Here is a 21534-nt window from a genome sequence, read left to right on the forward strand (position 1 = left end):
GAACAAAACACAGGTTAGGAGTGAAAACCCCCCACACAGTTGAAAATCCATGTATAACTTTTGACTACCCCCAAAAACATAGCTACCAATAGCCTACCATTGGGCAGAAACCTTACCAATAACATTAACAGTTGATTAACACATAAATAGACTAGTATCTATTTAGGTTGATGCAAAAGTAATTGTGGTTTTTGCTATAAGTAATTTAAGTAATTATGGTTTTTGCTATTACTTTTTTTTTTTTTTTTTTTGCGATGATGTCTCACTCTGTCGCCAGGCTGGAGTGCAGTGGCACGATCTCGGCTAACTGCAACCTCTGCCTCCTGGGTTCAAGCGATTCTCCTGCCTCAGTCTCCCAAGTAGCTGGGACTACAGGCGCCCGCCACCACACCCAGCTAATTTTTGTACTTTTAGTAGAGACGGGGTTTCACCACGTTGGCCAGAATGGTCTCGATCTCTTGATCTCATGATCCGCCCGCCTCGGCCTCCCAAAGTGCTAGGATTACAGACATGAGCCACCGTGCCGGGCCTTGCTATTAAAGGCAAAAACCACAATTACTTTTGCACCAGCCTAAATACATAAATGCATAAATGTATAATCATTTATGCATTCATGGCATACGCAACCTAAATGTATAATCATTTATGCATTCATGGCATACGCAAACTTTTCTTAATGTCTTCAATATTTCTAGGCTACGCAGTTCATCTGTGAGTTTTTCCAAACTGTCACAAATCTCCAAAATATTTTCCGATATATTTATTGAAAAAAATCCATGTATAAGTGGATCCACAGAGTTCAAATCTATGATGTTCAAGGGTCAACTGTATTTTGCTATACTAGTAACGAACAATCAGAAATTAAAAGTTAGAAATCAATAGCATTGGCCGGGTGTGGTGACTAATGCCTGTAATACCAGGACTTTGGAAGGCCAAGGCAGGTGGATCACTGGAGGCCAGAAGTTCGAGACCAGCCTGGACAACATGGTGAAACCTCGTCTCTACCAAAAATACAAAAATTAGCCAGGCATGGTGGTGTGTGCTTGTAATCTCAGCTACTCCAGAGGCTGAGGTAGGAGGATCACTTGAACCTGGGAGGCAGAGATTGCAGTGAGCCAAGATCACACCACTGCACTCCAGCCTACGCAACAGAGCAAGACTCCATCTAAAAATGAAACAACTAGGAGCTACTTAGGAATAAATCTGATAAAATATATAAAATACATATACATTGGCCGAGCACGGTGGTTCATGCCTGTAATCCCTGCAACTTTGCGAGGCCAGGGCGAGAGTATCTCTCAAGCTCAGGAGTTCGAGACCAGCCTGGGCAACATGGTGAGACCCCATCTCTACAAAAAAAAAAATTTTTAATTAGCCGGGCATGGTGGCATGTGCCTGTCGTCCCAGCTACTCAGGAGGCTAAAGCAGAAGGATTGCTTGAGCCCAGGAGGTGAGCAATGACCTGTGATCACACCATTACACTCCAGCCTGGGTAACAGAAAGAGACCCTATCTCAAAAAAAAAGAAAAAAGAAATACATATACACTGAAAACTATACATTTCTGAGAAATGTATAGAATTTTTTCTATACATTTTCTTCGAGAAAAAATTAAAGAATATCTAAATCGATCTAAATAAACATACGGTGTTCGTGAATCAGAAGACTATTTTTTAAATGTTAATCCTCCCAAGATTGGTAACATAGATTCAGCACAAATCCCAAACAAAATTCCAGCGACTTTGTTACAGAAACTGACAAATTGATTCTAAAATTCACATGGAAAAGCAAAGCACCTAGAATAGCCAAAAATCACTTTGAAAAAGAACAATAAACTTGGATAAAGCACAGGACCTGATTCCAGACTATACATTATAAAACTACAGGGCCAGGGTGTGTGGTTTTTGATGTCAAGATAAACACATAGGTTAATGGAACAGAATTTTTTAAAATCCAGAAATACATTCAACTGCATATGGACAAGTGATTTTTCTAAAATTTTGGAAAGTGAATTCAGTAGAGAAATGATAGTCTTTTCAGTGAATGATTCTGGGACAATTAGATATCAAGATAACAACAAAAAAAAAATCCAACTTTGACCCATACCTCGAAACATACACAAAAATTAACTCCAAATGTATTATAAACTTAAATGTAAAACCTCAAACTATAAAACCCTTAGAAGAAAACACAGGAGAAAATCTATGACTGGTTAGGCAAAGATTTTTACTTTATTTTAGGTAGGTATATATTTATTTACTTTGCAACCTTACTCTGAGATGCAGGGATATGCAGGCTTGGCTTAGATAGCTGGCAGATGAAACAAATGATTGTGATTATTTGAGTATCTTTCTCATCTGAGTTTTCCTTAGGACAATGTGTATTTGTAAAGCTATGGAAATTCACATGCACACAAAAATTATGAATACACTATGTCGTGTTTTCACCTTATTAAATATTAATCTGATAATTGCATCTAATGCTTTGACTTTTTGTGGATGATGTTTGTTTTCAAGTTTGGATGCAGAGCTTATAAAATGGAGAATAAGCGACATAGTACTCAATTTACTTGTGATATAGTATGTGCTCTGTAAAACAAGTATTTAAGGAAAACTTTTGTTCCCCTGCTGGATTGTGAGGCAGACTAAGTCACAGATTGTATTCTCCTTAGATATGCACGTACCAGTGATTAGCAGTTTCCTGCACATAGCAGAATGAGAGGACATTTGCAGAGTTAAAATGGAATCCAATTGCATTATAACGCTAATAAGGACAACGTTATTTGACAATTCTCTAAAACAGACAAAGCTGATAAATGGACAATTTCTAGCATCAAATGTTATCTGGTTACATAAGAACTTGATGGGATTTTTAAAATGAGTTTATCATATCTTTATATTAGAGGGTCTCAATGATTTTCAAGTTGGATTTTCAAATACCTGCATAGTTTTAACAACACTGACCCCACTGATCACAACTTTCCTGGTAACAATGATAATTATCATACATTGAGTGTAAACCCTGTCCTAGGCACTGTGCTAGATGCTTTAGACTTTTTATTATTTTACTTTCCATTATTTTACTTCTCACTAACCAACCGAAATAGTCATATTTAGTCTTATTTTTTAATAAGGAGACTGAAATCTAGAGAGATTTTGGATGGCTGCTCTCGCTGTGTGGTAGGCTGAAATTCCATGCCCCCCCCGAGACCCCCAGAGATACCCACGGTCAAATTTCTGGAATCTGTTAATGCAAACTTACATGGCAAAACACAAAACAAAGCAAACAAAAACAAAGATCTTTCTAATGTTATAAATTAAGGATCTTAAAATAGGGAAACCATCTTGGATTATCCAGATGAGCCCTGAATACAATGACCTGTATCCTTATAAAAATGAGGCAGGAGGAAATTTTACACACATACAGAAAAAGGGAAAGAGAGAGGGAGGGAGGGGGAAAAGGCAGAGAGAGAGAAAACAGAAGAATGAAGAGGAACAGACAGCAATATGGACAGAGGGAGACTGGAGTGATGTGCCCACAAGCCAAGGAATTCCAACAGCCAACAGAAGGGACAAATTCTCCCTTGGAACCTTCTGGATGGAGTATGGTTCTGCAAATATCTGGATTTTGGCCAAGCAATACTGATTTCAGAATTCAGGCCTCCAAAACTGTGAGAAAAGAAGTTTCTGTTGTTTCAAGCCACCAAGTTTGTGGTAATTCACCACAGTAGCCTTGGGAAACCAACACACAGTTATAGCACTTTGGGCAGACTTTTTAAATACAACACAAAAGTTACAATGCATTAAAAAAACTGATAAATTGGACTTCATAAACACTAAAACTTTCTGCTCTTCAAACAACACTGTTAAGAGAATAAACAAACAAGCCAAAGTCTCAGGGATCATATATCTGACAGAGGACTTGTATGTAGAACATATAAAGAATGCTCAAAACTTTACAAAAAGAAAAAAATCAACCCAAATAAAAAGAAGTGGTCAAAAGGTTTCAACAGACACTTCACCAAAAAGATATATGAGTGGCCAATAAGCAATGAAAAGATGCTCAACCACATCAGCTATTAAAAAATAGGAAATTAAAACCACAATAAAATAGTACCACATGCCTATTTGAAAAAAACTAAAATTAAAAAGACTGACTACAGCAAGTGCTGATGAGGATGTGGAGCAACTGGAACTCATACACTGCTGATGGGAATGTGAAATGCTACAATAACTCTGAAAACATTGTGTCTGTTTCATAAAAAGTTAAGCATACATCTACCATGTTTTTTAGCCATTCTACTTCTAGGTATTTACCCAAGAGAACTGAATACCCATACATAGACTTGTACATGAATGTTCATAGCAGCTTTATTTGTAATAAACAACACCTAGAAATAACCAAATGTCCATCAAAAAGTGAATAAACAGACAAGCTTCAGTACAGCTACAAAATGGGATGCTTCTAAGCAATGAAAAGGAATGAAGTACTGACACATACAACAAGTTGGATGAATCTCAAAACAATTATGCTCAGTGAAAAAAAGCCAGACAATGTAGAGTACATATTGCCTTGTTCCATATATATAAGATTCTAGAAAATTCAAACTTATTTGTAGTGATAGAAAGCAGATTAGTAGTTGCCTGGACACAGGGAGAGAGTAAAATGAGAAGTGGGAGGAGAGAGGGATTGCAAAGAGTGTGGGAAACACTGGAAGATATGCTCAGCATCTTGACTGTGGTGATGGCTTCACACACGTGTACATATGCCCAAATGAACAGAACCATACACATATGCAGCTCATTATCAGTCAATCATACCTCCAAAGTAAGGAGCCCTCTGTGCCACCTGGGACAGTGGGAAGCCGAGGAAAGGTTTGAAACAGGAAGCAGAGCTCCTCATGCTCACCCCATGAGGAGCTGCTGCAGAAATCCCGGTGAGGTGTAACATACCCCAGAGGTAACCACAGAACTCACACGCATTATCAGAAGGCAGGCACTAGTTAGGCCACACGTGGTGCAGTTTGTTGGAAGAAAGAAGCATGCCAGGTTGCAGAAGACAGAGTATTATGTAAACCTTTCCTAGGAAAACTGACAGATTCCCTTTGTATTCAAAAAGTCATCCACACATATTTGAGAACTTTTCTTAATAAATAATTTTCCTAAAGACACCAAAACATGGCCCATGGGCTGTCCTGCCTTGGGGAAGGGCGGGGGTGCCTCCTCATATACTCCCCATGCTCCCCTTCCTCCAGAAACCACTCACCCTCCACCCCTGATAGAGTCTGGGCAGGTCACTCTGCAAGGATCCAAGGACAGGGAAACACTTTCCCTGCTGTGTGAACAAAGATGTGTTTCCATTCTGCGCATTATAAACTGTGCAGGGGTCTGGAGGGGCTAGAGCAGGGGCAGGAGCATGGAGATGGATGGCGGAAACCGAGGTCTTCAGGCAGGGAAAGCGAGAGGCTCACTTGGGGTGTGAGGAAAACGCATGGGGTCAGAGTGGGGAATGCCAAGAGACCCACCTCTGAGGCCCAGTGGCCTGTATACGAGCACAAGCTTTAGAGAGTGGCTCTCAGCCTCTGGCCTGCAAAATCCAGGGCAGTTAGCAAAATGCAGATTCCTTATCCCTAAGACTCTGATGAGTGGTTCTGGACCTGGCCTAAGAATCCACCTTAAGGTGTCCCAGGTGACATGACAATTGCTTCTCAATCATGTGCTGAGAAACAGCAAAGAACCTCCCCACCAGGAGCCTGCCAGGGGCAGCCTCATGCTCAGCCATGGCTGTGCATATGCGAAGTGGGTGTCGGGGGTCTTGGGGAGCTTGGTATCCACCCTCTATCCCCACAGGACACTCACTACCACCTGGTGACAGCCAGTCAGACTTGTGCTTGCTCTGCAGATGCATCTCCCCACGAGTGGATTCTGGAGCCTGTTTACAGCTACGGGGAGGGTAAGGAGTGGCCCGTGCTCTTCAGAGCCATCATGCACAGATAGTTGAGCCCTAAGGAAACCCAAAGCCAGCTCTCCCAGGTACTGATCGTGCTCCCAGCCCAACTCAGCTTCTCCAAATGAGGCTCCTGCTGGCCAAAAAGTGCCTGTTGTAGGCCACTCCAGCCCCTCCTCTGGCCATTCTCATATGTGGGCGACATCAGAGGTCCCCCAGCTTCAGGTAACAGGCCAAGGAGTCTAGAATCCATTGGAGAGGACACACTGGCATGGCACTGTCCCACTTAAACAGGCGGGGATAGCCATTGTGTGCCAGGCTCCATGGTCAGCACTGGGACTCAGTGCCAACTCAGACATATGTATGGGCTGTCCATAGGCCAACCCCTCCCTGGAAAACAGCCACACACACAGTGATGAATGAGTAGGGTTAGCTGGACAGGATGCACCTGTTCCACAGAAGGCTGGTGAAAGGTCAGAGGCTCAGTGGCCAGAGACCTAGAGAAAAGATGGCCTTTGGGGCTTTCAAGGATGAGTAGGAGTTCTCTTCCAGGGATACAGGCTTTGGAGCCATAATGACACCGTTTCCAATCCTGGCTGTGGCTCTGGGGATGTTGCTTTACCACATGAGCCTCATTCTGCTCACTCTTACAATGAAGATGACATCATGTCCTGGCCAGGATGTTACAAAGACTTCTGTGAGGTCAACAACTTGGCCTTTGTCTCCTCATGTTGCATAGTGCAGCCAAACTCCAGACTTTCAACTAAGGCTCTTAAAGTTCTACCCTGATTTTGAGGGCAGGGGTCAAGAGAAGAAACAGGCCCAGCCCCTTGTGCCTGCATCTGCTCACACTGGAGCATCTCGTTCTGGCCCTCTAGTGCTATAAAACAATTGCTGGTCAATATGTGCCCCCACCCACACACTGCCGAGCCCTCTGCACCCCAAGGCTGTCACTCTGTGGTGGCATTAGTGCACTAGGGCAAGGCCCTGTCCCCTTCCTGCCTGGCTGGCGAGATCCCTAATCGAGCTCCCCTCTGCTCCCATGTGGCCAAGGGCTTCATGCCCAAATGGATCCCATTTACAATAATGTGTTCCTAGAAACCAGAAAATATTCTTTTCAGCTCAAACTCAAATGTTGCTGGGAACTGAGCAGCCACTTTACACCAGAGTTGTAGTTATTGGGGGTGATGCTATTTATGCTGCTGCAGGGACTGCTGGTTCAATTCTCTCTGCTGTGCTCCTCGTGGGCACCTGGAGCTCTCAGCTGGCAGAATTCAAGGGCTGCATGAAGGCCTCTTGCAACTGTAATGATATCCTAACCTCTGCCAGCACTGTCAGCCCTGCTACCCAGAAACAGCATCCCCAAGAACAAAGGCGGCCAGCAGCACAACCTGGAGGCTCCGTGGGGCTGACTCCCAGGACACTTCACCGCCCAGAGGCCAACACATCAGCCGCCGCCCAGCTGCTGGGCAGGCACACGGCAAAGACAGGGCGTATGGATGTCTTTAAACGTAACACTGTTCAGGTGTCATGGTTTAGAGCAGAGGCTGGCACGCTGAGGCCGTGGACCACTCCTTGTTTTGTGAAGTTTTACTGGTGCACAGCCACACCCATTCGTTTACGTATTTGTGGACACTTCTGTGCTCCAACAACAGAGTTGAGTTGTTGCAACAGAAATGATATGTAACCCACAGAGCCTGAAATATTTACTATCTGCCCTTCACAGACCTAGTCAGCTAATCCCAGGCAGAGAGCCTCGCATTAGGGGCTGGTAGGTCCAGAGCCACCAAGCCTCTAGGAAGTAGCTGGTTCTCCCTGACCCTCAATCTCCTTCTCTTGGACATGGGGTAACACCACAATCCTGCATGGTCACTGGGAGAAGCAGATAGCAGAGCGCAGGGCTTTGTGCTTCAGCAGGTGTCTGCAATGCACACATCTGTGCACACATGGGCAGTCAAGAGGACAGACTCCCCTGACACAAAATCATGTCAGCTCAGTCCCCATTTCTCATGAGGTGACTGTGTTCTGTGCTGCCAAAGGTCTCCAAGAGAATGTTCCCAACCAAAGGTGGTGATCCACAGGGGACACACGGGCACATACATGCATGTACAGATGCACACTCACACAGGTACACACACACATACATATTCATATATATACCACATGCATGCTCGCCTACACACAGGTACACACGTGTGTTCATGTCAGCACTCACACATGCAACACACCTACACACATAACACACATATGCATTTGCAGGCACACAGGCTCACTCATGTACGTTCCCACACATGCACACCCATGCTCACACATTCATGCTTACACACATGTGCACATGCATGCTCACATATGTGCACACTCACACATATGTACAGGCACACACATCTCAACACATCTCTCACTCCACTTGACCCATCAGGCATCTCCACCACATACATCACCCACTCTCTGATGCGTGTGTGCATTCTTCTTGATAAAAGTATATAAGCCAGCATCCCAGGCATGAATCAGTATCCTGGCAAAAGAGCCAAGTAGGTTTCAAGGAGCCACTTGGAACATGGAAACATGAGATGACAGAGCATGTGATGATGCCTCGAAACAGGCCCAGAGCCCCCGCCCATACACCCTGGACAGTGGCACAGATAGAAAGGAACAGCAGATGCCAAGGCCTGGGACCAGGGTGACAGCCCAGCACCATGAGCAGCAGGCAGCTCTCCGTGACACCTTCAGCCTCTCCTAGGAGCCAGCACTTCTTTATCAAAGGAAGAAACTGCAAAGCAACTGGGCTGAAATAAGATGCCTCATAAAAGAACTAGAGCCCCAGGGAGTCTACAGCAGGACTGCAAAGGGCCTGGGCTGACCCAACGTGGGTCCTGTCCCCTCACAGACAAAGGTGCTGATCTCAGGACTGCCAGGAAGACAATCAGATGGTAAGAGTGGAGGGCCCAGCACCAGCTCCAAGCACAGTGAGAGAGAAAAGGCCCAGGTGGGGCAAAGCACGACCCTCCAGAGAAAAGCTCTCAAGATGACCAGCTTCCTGCTGAAGGGGTGGGAAGCAAGGAGCAGGCCCAGGCCACAACACTGGCTGCACAGTCCAGGGGACAAGCCTAGTGGACAGCCCAGACAAGACTGCAAGGGCATTGCAGACCAGAAGCTCCAGTGCCCAGCAGAAAGATGAAGTGGCCTTTCCCAAACAGGCTGCTGTGGAACTTTGGCCCAGGCTATCAAGGGGGTGTGACTGCCTGCAAAAATTCCTGTGGGGAAAAAAAGGTCTTGAGATCTAGTTGTAAAGTCAGTTTACTTTTCCACTATTTACTGGAAAAGTAAAAGGTGCTGATCTTTTCCACTGTTTATTGGAAAAGTAAACAGTGACTTTACAACTGGATCTCAAGACCTTTTCTTCCCCACAGGGATCTTCCAAAGGGAGTAGTGTCCAAAATCCCCCATGCCCACCCTCCTTCCCCCTGACCCTCCTACCTTAACCTCTCTCCCCAACCAGGTGTCTGCAACAGGCTCCCAAGTTTTCTCCCACCTCCAGTGGGTCCCCCTAACTGCTGCCAGGCATGGCAAGTCTCACCAGCCTCAGCTCGTGTGACTACCGCCTGGCTGTGTCCTGCCCAGCCCTGCCCTGTGCTCAGAATGCCCCTCAGGACTCTGCACAAGCTAGCCCCCCATCAGGGTGCCCTCCTCTCCCCTCCTTCATTAACGGAGCATCCACATTTTCCCGCAAGACTCTTCACTGTCACCTTCTCTGAAAAGGTGCTGCCTTGCTGAACAGAGCTCACTGCCCCTTCCTCTCACACTGACCTCAGCACCCCTCCCTGACCACCTGGAGTGAGGCTGGACAAGAGGTGAACTTGAACTTGGCTCCATCTCACTGTGCTCCTCCCACACCCTCACAGGGCAGGGGTGCTAGGTGTTTGGGGTCCAAGGAAACAGGTGGGTCAGTGGCCCTGAAAAGCATCACATCCTGGGTTCTCCTGACACCGGACTCCCTCCTCCCCTTCCCTTTTAGAAAGAGGAGACTTCCTGTGCCCATGGTCAGTCGTCTGCAGAAGCCGATCCTTCCTGCACAGTCCGGGAACGAAAATCTCAGGGAGGATGTGCCAGGTGAATGGCAAGAGGGGAAGTTCCATCACGTGCAAATAGGGCACATTCTAGCTTTCAATCTGATGGCTGATGAGTAGTACAATGTATCCATGGGCAGCGGAGGAAAACGAGGGGTAAGATATCGATGCCATGCAATAGATGTGCCCTCCCTGGGCCTGCAACGTCTGTTGGCTTCTGCAACTCAGATCCCAGCCCGAAATGTCCTGTCTCTAAACACAGCACATTCTGTGGGGATAAAGGGGGACAGTGGCAGCCCCTCAGGAGCCTTGTGGCCAATGTGACTAAGTCCCAGGAGGGCAAACCTCTGTACAAGGAGGTTTGGCTGCCTTGCTCATCTTTGCTTCCTAACATGCGCATTACAAGCCAAGGCTGTTGGTATGGCCTTGGCCCGACATTCAGCAGAACTTGGCTGCCAGATGTGACTGGTCCAAGGAAGGTCTTTCAAAACCCCAGCACACAGTGTGCTGAGGGCAAGGGTGGCCACTGCCTGCACCAGGCATCAGGAGGTGTCAGCAACTGGGCCCCCAGCTGACAAGTTTCAATCCCAGGAGGGTGGCAGACCCAGAATCAGGCCTGCTCCAGTAGAGCCCAGAACAAGGGGTTGCAACCACCAGCTCTGTCTACAGTGGGACACAAAGGCAGCAGGATGGTGCAAAGGACAGACCCATACCTACGTATGGCCTGCACAACGAAGCCTTCTGCCTGGAAGCCCTGATTCGACAGCATGCTGGCCATGCTTGTGCAAGCATTTTCTTATCTGGTAAATGCAAGGCCCCGGTCCAAGGAAAGGAATCAATGAACGGTGAGGCTAAAAACAACAGGTGATTTATAACCTTGCTGGAAGAAATGCTTAGCAATCAGTCTAGTTCATGGTCCAAATACAGGGAATCCACCTGGCATATCGTCACTCCAGAAGCAATTCTAATTTAATTTGAGCAAAGAAAAATGCTGCACTTACCGTGGCTAATTCGTCGAACTTGCCGAAGAGCTCATTGAGGAGTTTCACCAGCTCCTGGGCCGTGCACTGGGAGGCCAAGCCCGTGAAACCCACGATGTCAGCAAACAGGATGCTGCAAGAGAAAGGGGTGCCAGGCTGCCCTTCTCCCAGTCACTCAGGAAATAATCCCTAGAGATGTACAGATGCTTACATCTCCAAATCACTGTAGAATCAATTACCCCATTTATTCCTCAATGCAGACTAGAAATGAAGGCTTCCTGGTTCCCATCATACAGGTGAGAAGACTGAAGCTCAGAAAAGCCACAGAACGCCGGGGCTTGGCCACTGGAGGAGTAAATGCTGAGGCCATTCAGAGTTCGCCATCCCCCATGCTGACCCCTCACACCACATAGAGAAAGCCCATCTGCCCTCCACTAGACCTGCCTCCCTTGTTGGGGAGGTTACGAGACTGGGATGTGGCCAGCGGCACCGAGCAGAAGTGATGTGCTTTTAAGCATGTGGGCCCCTCCACACCCTAATTTTCCCCTTCTGCCAGCTAAATGCAAGAAACTCCCAGGCCCTGAGTGTGGTGTCAATGCTTCACAATGAAAAGGGAGGGAGTCCCCGAATTCCTGGGCAAAGGGGCCACCCCCTCAGTCTGCAATGAGAGCAGGAAACACACTGTCTTGGATCAAAGCCTCTAGGTACTGAGTGTCTATTTATCATAGCACTGGGGTCAGCCCTAAACAACACAGTGTCTATCCACAGGGCAGAACTTTCATATTTTCTGGAGATGGTAAGACTTTAAAAAGATGTTTCCTATTGTTTTCTCTTCTTGCAATATTAAAACATGCTCTTTGAAAATATTAGAAAAAAATTAATTATATATTTTTGTCTGTAAAAATGTTGTAGCTTTAAGGTATCTCTCCACAGGGTCCCAATCATTTATTCACATTTGTTCAAAGTGTTCTCGGCTTTTTCTCTAACTTTGAGGCTTCCTGAACCCAGAACACCCCCAGCACCACTACACGAAATAAACGCAAAGTAATTCGGACTTCAAGGGAACTATCCAGCTCCACTATTGACAGCAACGTATCCAACCATTCCACATGCTCGCCATGTAAAATGGGAAAAAGACTAGAGTCCAGGTCATACCTTGCCCCTAGTAAGAGCTCAGTGATTGTTCACAATCATTTATAATAATTTCTAAGTATTCTAATTCATTTATTCACTTGCTTATTCAATAAATATTTATTGAGGGATATATGTGCTGGCATTGCTCTAGGTGCTTGGGATTTAGCAGTGAATAAAAGATTCATGGCAGGGCATAGTGGCTCATGCCTATAATTCCAGCACTTTGGGAGGCCAAGGTAGGTGGATCATTTGAGTCCATGAGTTCGAGACCAGCCTGAGCAACATGGCAAAACCCTATCTCCACAAAAAATACAAGAATTAGCCAGGTGTGTTGGTGTGCACCTGTAGTCCCAGCTACTTGGGAGGCTGAGGTGGGAGGATCGCTTGAGCCTGGGAGGTGGAGGTTGTGGTGAGCCGAAGCATGCCACTGCACTCCAGCCTGGGAGACACAGTGCAACCCCGTCTCAAAAAAAAAAAAAAAGGATTTGAACAAACCTCACTGCCCTCAGAAAGACTCCATTCTATTCAGGAAAGGGGCAAACATGCAGAGAACATCAAAGGTGACACATGTAACTATGGAAAAGCAGGGAAGTCAGATATGGAGCTGTGTGTACTGTCAACTAGGATTGGTCACAGGGGTCCTGAAGGAGGGGAGGGGGGAAAGGGGCACACAGACACTGGGAGAAAAGGATTCTGCATGGTGGTAACAGCAGGTGCTGCTCTTGTGATTTTTGCTGGATACAGAATTATATTTTTATTTCAACCTTTGAACATGCCATTCCACTGCCTTCTGGCCTCCCTGGTTTCTGATGAAAAATCAGCTGATAACCTTGTTGAAGATCCCTTGTAGATAATAAGTCGTTTTTCTCTTGCTGCTTTCAAAATTGTTCTCATGTCTTTAGTTTTTGACAGTTTGATAATGACATGTCTCAGTGTGGGTCTTTTTGAGTTTACCCACCTTGGAGTGCACTCAGCTTCTTGGATGTGTAGGTTAACGTTTTCCAAAAACTTTGGGACATTTATGGCCATTATTTCTTCAGATATTCTTTCTGCCCCTTTTTCTTTCTCCTCTCCTGTGGGACTCTCAATATGTGTGTACTGATACGTTTGATGGTGTCCCTTAGGTCCCTGACACTCTCTTCATTTTCTTCATCCTTTTTTTCATTCTGTTCTTCACACTGGATAATCTCAACTGAGCTATCAAGTTCACTAATTCTTTTTAAAGTGTACTACACATTATTGTTGACTATAGGTAAAATATTGTACAGCAGATATCTACAGCTTCATGGCCGTTGACTGGTAACTCCCCATTTCTTCTTCCCCCAAGACCCTATAACCACAATGACACTCTTTAATTCTATGATTTTGACTATTTTAAATACCTCATATAAGTGGAATATTGCAGTATTTGTCTTTATGTAACTGGATTATTTCACTTATATAATATCCTCAAGTTTCATCTATTTCGTCACATATTGAAGAATTTCCTTATTTTTTAAGGCTTAACAGCATTTCATTTTATGTACATAACACATTTTCTTTTAACACCTTTATTGAGATATCATTGACATAAAAATTGTGTTTACTCATGTGTATATGTGGTATACAATTTGATGTTTTGATAAACCTACACAGGTTGAAATAATTGACACTATCAAGGTAATTAAAATAGCCATTACCTCTGCATAGCTACATGTATGTGAGCAAATTTCAAACATACAATACAGTATGGTTAAATATTGTGACCATGCTGCATGTTATATCTCCAGAACTTATTCATGCTGCCTAACTAAAATTTTGTATTCTTTTACCAACATCAGCCCATTTTCCTCTGCCTCCTTTCCCTAGCAACCACCACTCTACTTTGCTCCTATGAATTTGACTATTTTACTTCCACGTACAAATGAGATCATGCAGATATTTCTGTCTTACTTAGGTTACAGTAATGTCCTCCAGCTCCATACATATTGTTGAAAATGGCAAGATTTCCTTCTTTTTTGTTACTTATATGTGTATGTTGTATAAATATTTGTATATATGCACATATATATGTTAACTGACACATAATTGTACATACTTACAGGTTATGGTGTGACACTTCAATATATGTATACAACATGCAGTTATCAAATCAGGGTGATTAGGATATCCAACACCTCCCATTTTTATCATTTCTTTGTGTTGGTAACATTCAAATATCATCTCTTCTATGTACTTGAAAAGTGCAATAAATTGTTTACTATAGTCACCCTACATGCTATAGAACAATAGAACTTATTTCTCCTATCTACCTGTAATTTTGTACTCATTAACCAATCTCTCCCTGTGGCTTCCTTCCTCCTACTCTTCTCAGCCTCTAGTAGCCACTGTTCCACTGCCTGCGTCTGAGATCAACTATTTTAGCTTCCATATAAAAGTGAGACTATGCAGTATTTATCTTTCAATGACTGGCTTATTTCACTTAATATAACATCCCCTGGGAACACCCATGTTGACACAAATGACAGAATTTCATTTTTTTAATGCCTGAATAGTATTCCATCCTGTAAATATACCACATTTTCTCTATCCATTCATCTGTTGTTAGACATTTAGGTTGATTCCACATCTAGGTTACTGTGAATAGTGCTGCAATAAACAGGGAGAGCAGATATCTCTTTGACATACTGATTTATTTCCCTTTGGATATATACCCAGTACTGGGATTGCTGGATCATATAATAGTTCTATTTTTAGCTTTCTGAGAAACTTCCACTCTATTTTCCATAATGGCTGTACTAATTTACATTCCCACCAACCAGTACAAGAGATCCCTTTTTTCTGCATCCTCATCAGTATTTGTTTTTTGTCTTTTTGATAATAGCCAATCTAACTGGGGTGAGATGATTCTCATTGTGGCTTGGATTTGCATTTCCATGACGATTAGTGATGCTGACCATTTTATCATATACTTGTTGGCCATTTGGATGTCTTCTTTTGAGAAATGCCTATTCAGATGCTTCACCCAATTTAAAATCAGATTATTTGTTTTCTTGCTATTAAGCTCCTTGTATATTCTGGATATTAATCCCTTGTCAAATGAATGGTTCACAAATGTTTTATCCTAGCCTTCTGTTGTCTATTCACTCTGTTGATTGTTTCCTTTGTTGTGCAGAAACTTTTCAGTTTGATATAATCCCATTTCTCTAGTTTTTATCTTATTGCCTGTGCTTTTGAGGTCTTAGCCATAAAACATCTGCCCAGACCAATATCCAGAAGTATTTCTACTATGTTTCCTTCCAGAAATTTCATAGTCTGGGTCTTACATTTATGTCTGATCCATTTTGAGTTTATTTTTGTGTATGGTAAGAGATAGGGATCTAGTTTCATTTCCTGCATATGCATATCCAGTTTTCCCAGCACTATTTATTGAAGAGATTGTCTTTTCCCCAATGTATGTTCTTGGCACCTTTGTCAAAAATCAGTTGGCTAAAATTACATGTATTTACTTCTGGGTTCTCTACTCTGTTCTATTGGTCTATATGTCAGTTTTTATGCCAGTACCATGCTGTTTTAGTTAATATAGCTTGGTAGTATATCTTGAAGCCAGGTAATGTAATGCCTCCAGCTTTCTTCTTTTTGCTCAAGATTGCTTTGGCTATTCAGGGTCTTCTGTAGTAACATATGAATTTTGGAATTTTTTTCTATTTTTGTGAAGAACATCACTGATATTTTGATAGAGACTGCACTGAATCTATAGATCACTTTGGGTATTATGGTCATTTTAATAATATTCTTCCAATCCATGAATGTGAAATGTCTTTCCATTTTTATGTGTCCTCTTTAATATCTTTCATCATTGTTTTATAGTTTTTATTGTAGAAATCTTTTACATCCTTGGTTAAATTTATTTTTTGTAGCTATTGTAATTGGGATTGCTTTCTAGACTTCTTTTTCGGCTAGTACATTATTAGTGTATGGAAATGCTACTGATTTTTGTACATTGATTTCCTATTCTCCAACTTGATTGAATTCATTTATCAAATTCTAAGAGTTTGGTCCTGCCATGGGGAAAGTGGGGTCAGCCCCAGCAGTCACAGCCTTACCCAGCAGATGGGGTAAACACATCCCTCTCTCATCCCAGTCCCACCTGTCACAGCTGACCCTTCAGACCTGGGCAGTCCATGCCTAGCCTGCAACTCGGCCCCAGGCCATATGAGCCCCCACACAACTCAAGACCAAGACTCCATGGCAATTCACATCCTGCTTAAGCCCCAGGAGTGGTGCCTGCTTCCTAGTGCCAGAGGCTACAGACCACACCATGATTGCTTCTCAGTTACAGCTGCAGAAGCCCACCCCTGCTCTGCTCCAGTTCCACAAGCAAATAGCCCAAGTTTCCTGAATGCCTAGGACTGGCACTGCTGGATCCCAAAACAATGCACACTCTGCTAAAAGCTAGGATTTAAAAAATGGCATCTTGCTGTAGCCACGTAGGTTGCAGAATCGGTGTGGGACCCAGGGCAAGTTCCCTCCCTGGAGCAGTTCCTGCTTACAGCCTCCCAGCTGCTTTCTAAGATGGATTCAAAACTTGGGAGGGTCAAGGTGCCCTACCATCACCTGGATCTCCAGTGGGAAAGTGGGCTGCAGAAAGACTCTCACTTGCCCCTCCTGTGGGTTGCCTGTTTTCCTTCTGCTTCCTAGTTTTCCCCTTTCCATTTAGGATGCCTTTTTTTGTTGCTGTTCTTTCTTCTGTAATTGCTCTGGGCAGGACTTCCAGTACTATGTTGAATAGAAGTGGTGGGGGTTGATATCATTGTCTTGTTCCTGATTTTAGAGGGAAAGCTTTCTGGTTTTCATCATTGAGTATGATCATAGCTGTGGGCTTGTCATGTACATAGCCTTTATTTTGTTGATGGGTTTTTTTATCCTAATTTGTTGAGAATTTTTACCATGAAAGGGTGTCAAATTTTGTCAAATATTTTTCTGCATCTATTGAGATGATCACATGATTTGTATTCCTTATTCTCTTAACATGTTGTTATCACACTAATTGATTTTTGCATTTTGAACTATCCTTGCATTCCAGGGATAAATCGCAATTGATCATGGTGTATGGGGCATTTAATGTGATCCTGGATGCATTTGCTAGTATCTTGCTGAGGATATCTGAATCTATATTTATCAGGGATATTTGTCCATAATTTCTTTTTTTGTAGTGCTCTTGTTTGACTTTAGTATCAGGACAATGCTGGCTTCATAGTTTGAAAGTGTTCCCTCCTCTTCAATTTTGGAGACTTGGAGAAGGACTGCCATTAATTATTTAAATGTTTGGTAGAATTTACCAGTGAAACCATCTGGGCCTGGACTTTTCTTTGTTGGGTTTTGATAACTGATTCAATCTCCATACTATATATAGGTCTGTTCAAACTTTCTACTTCTTAATGACTTAGTCTTGGTTGGTTGTATGTTTCTTGACATTTATCAAATTTTCCTAGGTTATACAGTTTGTTGGTGTTCACAGTAGTCTCTTACAATCCTTTTTCATTTTTGTGGCCTCAGTTATAGTATCTCTTCTTTCATTTACAATTTTATTTGAGTCTTCTCTTTTTTTATTGGTCTAGCTAAGAACTTGTCAAAATCTTATTTAATGTTTCACAAAGCAACTCTTGGTTTTGTAGATTTTTTAATATTGTTTTTTATTTTGTATTTCATTTATTTCTGCTCTCATCTCTGTTATTTCCTTCATTCTAATAACTTTGGGCTTAATATGTTCTTCTTTTTTTGGCTTCTTGAGGTGCAAAGTTAATATTGTTAATTTGAGATCTTCTTTCTTTTTTAACATAAGCACTTATTGCTGTGAACTTCCCTCTTATTACTGCTTCTGTTCCATCTCATACGTTTGGGTATGTTGTGTTTTCATTTTCTTTTGTCTGAAGGTATTTTCAGGTTTTTTTGTTTGTTTGTTTTGTTTTGTTGAGATAGGGTCCTTCTCTGTCACCCAGGCTGCTGGAGTAGAGTGGTGTGCTCATAGCTCACTGCAGCCTCTACCTCCTGGGCACAAGCAATCCTCCCACCTCAGCCTCCTGAGTAGCTGGGACTACAGGTACATGCCACCATGCCTGGCTAATTTTTAAATTTTTTTTAGAGATGAAGTCTTACTATGTTGTCTAGGCTAGTCTTGAAATCCTGGGCTAAAGCAAACCTCCCACCCCGGCCTCCCAAAGCACTGGGATTACAGGTGTCAGCCACCATGCCCAGCCTGGAGGTATTTTCTAATTTCCTTTTTGATTTCTTCTTTGACCCAATAATTGTTCAAGAATGTGTTTTTAATTTCAACACATTTATGAATTTTTCAGTTTTCTTTCTGCTATTAATTTCTAGTTTCATCCCTCTGTGATCAGAAAAGATACCTGATATAATTCTTGAAACTGTAACGACTTGTTCTGTGACTTAACATATGACCTTTCCTGGAGAAAGATCCATGTGCACTTGAGAAGAATGTGTATTCTGCTTTTTGAGTTTTGTAATGTCCCCTATATGTCTGTTAGGTCTATTTAGTCTATAGTGTTATTAAAATCCTCTGCTTTCTTTTTGATCTTGTCTGGATGCTCTGTCTGTTATCAAAAATAAACTACTGAAGTCACCTATTATTATTGTTTTGTGATCTATTTCTTTTTACAGTTCTGCCAATGCTTGTTTTATATACTTAGGTGCTTTTATGCTGAATGCATATATATTTACAATTATTTTATCTTCCTGGGAGCTGACCCTTTTATCATAATAAAGACTTCTTGTCTCTTTTGGCAGTTTTTGACTTATAGTCCCTTTTTTCTGATACAAGCATAGCCATCTTTGCTCTATTTGGGGTCTCCTTTGTATGAGCTATCTCATTCCATCCTTTCACTGTCAGTTTATGTACATCCTTAAATAGACAGCATATAGTTAGGCTTGGTTTTGGTTTTGTTTTTATCCACTCAGCCATGCTATGTGTTTTGATTGGGGAGTTTAATCCATTTACACTTTAAGTATTGATAGGGAATGGCTTACTATTGCAACTTTGTTAAATGTATTCTATTAGTCTCGGAGTTCTTTATTTGTGTTTTCCTCTCTTTCTGAATTCCTTTGTGTTATGTTAATTTTTTTGCTTTGATTCCTTTTTCTTTCTCCTTTGTGTAGTTTCTATAGCCATTTTTTTTCTTTGTGGTTACCTCGGTGCTTATAAAAACTGTAACTGTCCATTTTGAGCTGATAACAACTTAAGTTCAATCACATACAGAAACTCTACACTTTAACTTCTTCATAATTTATTTTATGTTGTCGCAGTTTATATTTATTCATATAGTACATATTTTAACATACTTTCCAGTTATTTATTTTTAATACTTTTGTTTTCTTAACTTTTATGCTAGAATAAAAAGTGATTTATGCACTACAATTACAGTAATACAGTATTTTGTATTTGTTGATGTATAAATCTTTACCAATAAGTATTGTATCTTCTTATGCTATTGTGTTGTTGTTTTGCATCCTTTCATTTCAATGTAAGAACTCCTTTTTGCATTGCTTTTAAGGCAGGTTTAGTAGTCATGAACTTCCTCAGCTTTTAATTGTCTGGGAAGGTCTTTATTCCTTCATGTTTTTAAGGAGACTTTTGCTAGGCATAGTATTCTTGCTCAGCAGTTTTTTTCTTTCAGCACTTTAAACATATCATCCCACTCCCTTCTGGCCTGCAAGGTTTCTACTGGAAAATCCATTATCTTATGCTGGTTCTGTTGTATGTGACAAATCATTTTCCTTTCTATTTTCAAAATTCTCCCTTTGTCCTTGGCTTTTGAGAATTTGGTTAAATGTATCTAGGTGTGAATTTTGGGGTATTCATCTTTGGTGTCATCTCAGTTTCTTGTAGCTGGATGTCCGTTTCTTTAACCAGATTTGGGAATTTTCATTGTGTGTATACATATTCATATTTAATAATATATTTTTACATCATATATGTAATATATGATGGAAATATATGTATAATGTGTATGTGTTGTGTATACAAGCTTTCTGGTTCTGTTGCTCACTCTTCTTCTGTAACTTCCGTAAGGTGTATATTGGTCCACGAATGATTTCCCATAATTTTCTTAAGCTTTCTTCAGTCTTTTCCATTCCTTTTTCCTTTTGCCCCTCTAACAGAATTATTTCCAGTGACTGCAGTCACTTGTCTTCCAGTTCACTGATCTTTTATTCTGCTTGATCTAGTTTTCTGTTGAATCCTTCCAGTGAATTTTTCAGTTCAGTAATTGTGGTCTTCAGCTCCATGCTCTCTGGCACTTGTTAATATTTTCTATTTCTTTGTTGAAATTCTCACTTTGTTCATGCATTATTCTTTTGCCCTCCATAAGCATCTTTATGGGAGTTATTTTAAATTGTCTATCAGGTAAATTATATAACTCTGTTTCATTAGTCAGTTTCTGTATATTTATCTCGTTCCTTTGTTTGGAACATCTTTGCCTGGTTCTTAATTTTCCTTAGCTCTCTGTGTCGGTGTCTGAGATTTAGACAAAGCAGGCACCTCTCCCAATCTTCATGGACCAGTCCTGCACAGGAGGAGACTCTCACCAATCAGCCACAGATTCTGGTGCTTTACCAACCCTTTCTCTCCTGAGGGAAAAGCAGGTAGCTGTTATTTTTGTCTGTTCATTCTGTGCTGAGCAGGGGTTGGTGGGGGGAAGTTATGGTATCTATCACACCAAACTACCACCTCTGTTCTCTCCTGGCCAGACTGTACAAGACCTATTAAGAGATCCAGGGGAGAGATAGATGCTTGTTCTTCGGGCAACCCCATAAAAGTTGGGGCAGTGGTCACACTGACTCTTTCTCTCCCCAGAGGGAAGCTTAGAGCTGAGATTTTTCATCAGTTCACTGTATGCTGAGCAGGGGAAAGGGTCAGTGATGTCTGCCAGCTCTAGCTGTCAAAAGGCTCTTGACTTTTGATGCCTTTCCTGCAGTATGGAGAGGCTCTGGCTCCCCTCGAGGTATGCCCAGGATTATTCTGGTGGTCTGTTCTTCTCATCAGGGGACTGGGTCAGTGTGTCATGTCCTTATTTTGTAACAAGAGGCAGTGAGTGAAATGAGAAAAGTCAAGGCAGATATTAGTGTCAGCTAATCCCAGGTCCTATCCCAGCCTGCCACTCACTGGCCAGGGAGTCCTACATATCTTTCACTTTGTTGAACCTAAGTTTCCTCATCTATAAAATGGAGGTGACAATGCCAGCAGTTCACAGAAGCATGACGATATTAAACAGAACCAAGTATTTAGCAGAGAGGTTCTGAGCATAAATTCTGCAGTCATGCTGGGCTCAAATGCTGGCTCTTCAGCTACTTTCCACCCACATGGGCCTTCACCCCACACTACTTAAGCATCCTCCTCTGCAGAAGGAGGACA

General features: G+C 42.4%; 1 protein-coding gene across 1 annotated transcript in view; it reads right to left on the reverse strand.

The window, feature by feature from the left end:
- The window catches only part of ADCY1 (adenylate cyclase 1), a 147392-nt gene that overhangs the window by 88539 nt on the left and 37319 nt on the right, over positions 1-21534 (reverse strand). The window contains exon 4 of the mRNA XM_030796191.1: positions 11013-11124. Within this exon, the coding sequence (XP_030652051.1) occupies positions 11013-11124 (112 nt within the window). The remainder of the gene's footprint in view (positions 1-11012; positions 11125-21534) is intronic.

This window comes from Nomascus leucogenys, chromosome 17 (assembly GCF_006542625.1).
Source record: "Nomascus leucogenys isolate Asia chromosome 17, Asia_NLE_v1, whole genome shotgun sequence".
Lineage (NCBI taxonomy): Eukaryota > Metazoa > Chordata > Mammalia > Primates > Hylobatidae > Nomascus > Nomascus leucogenys.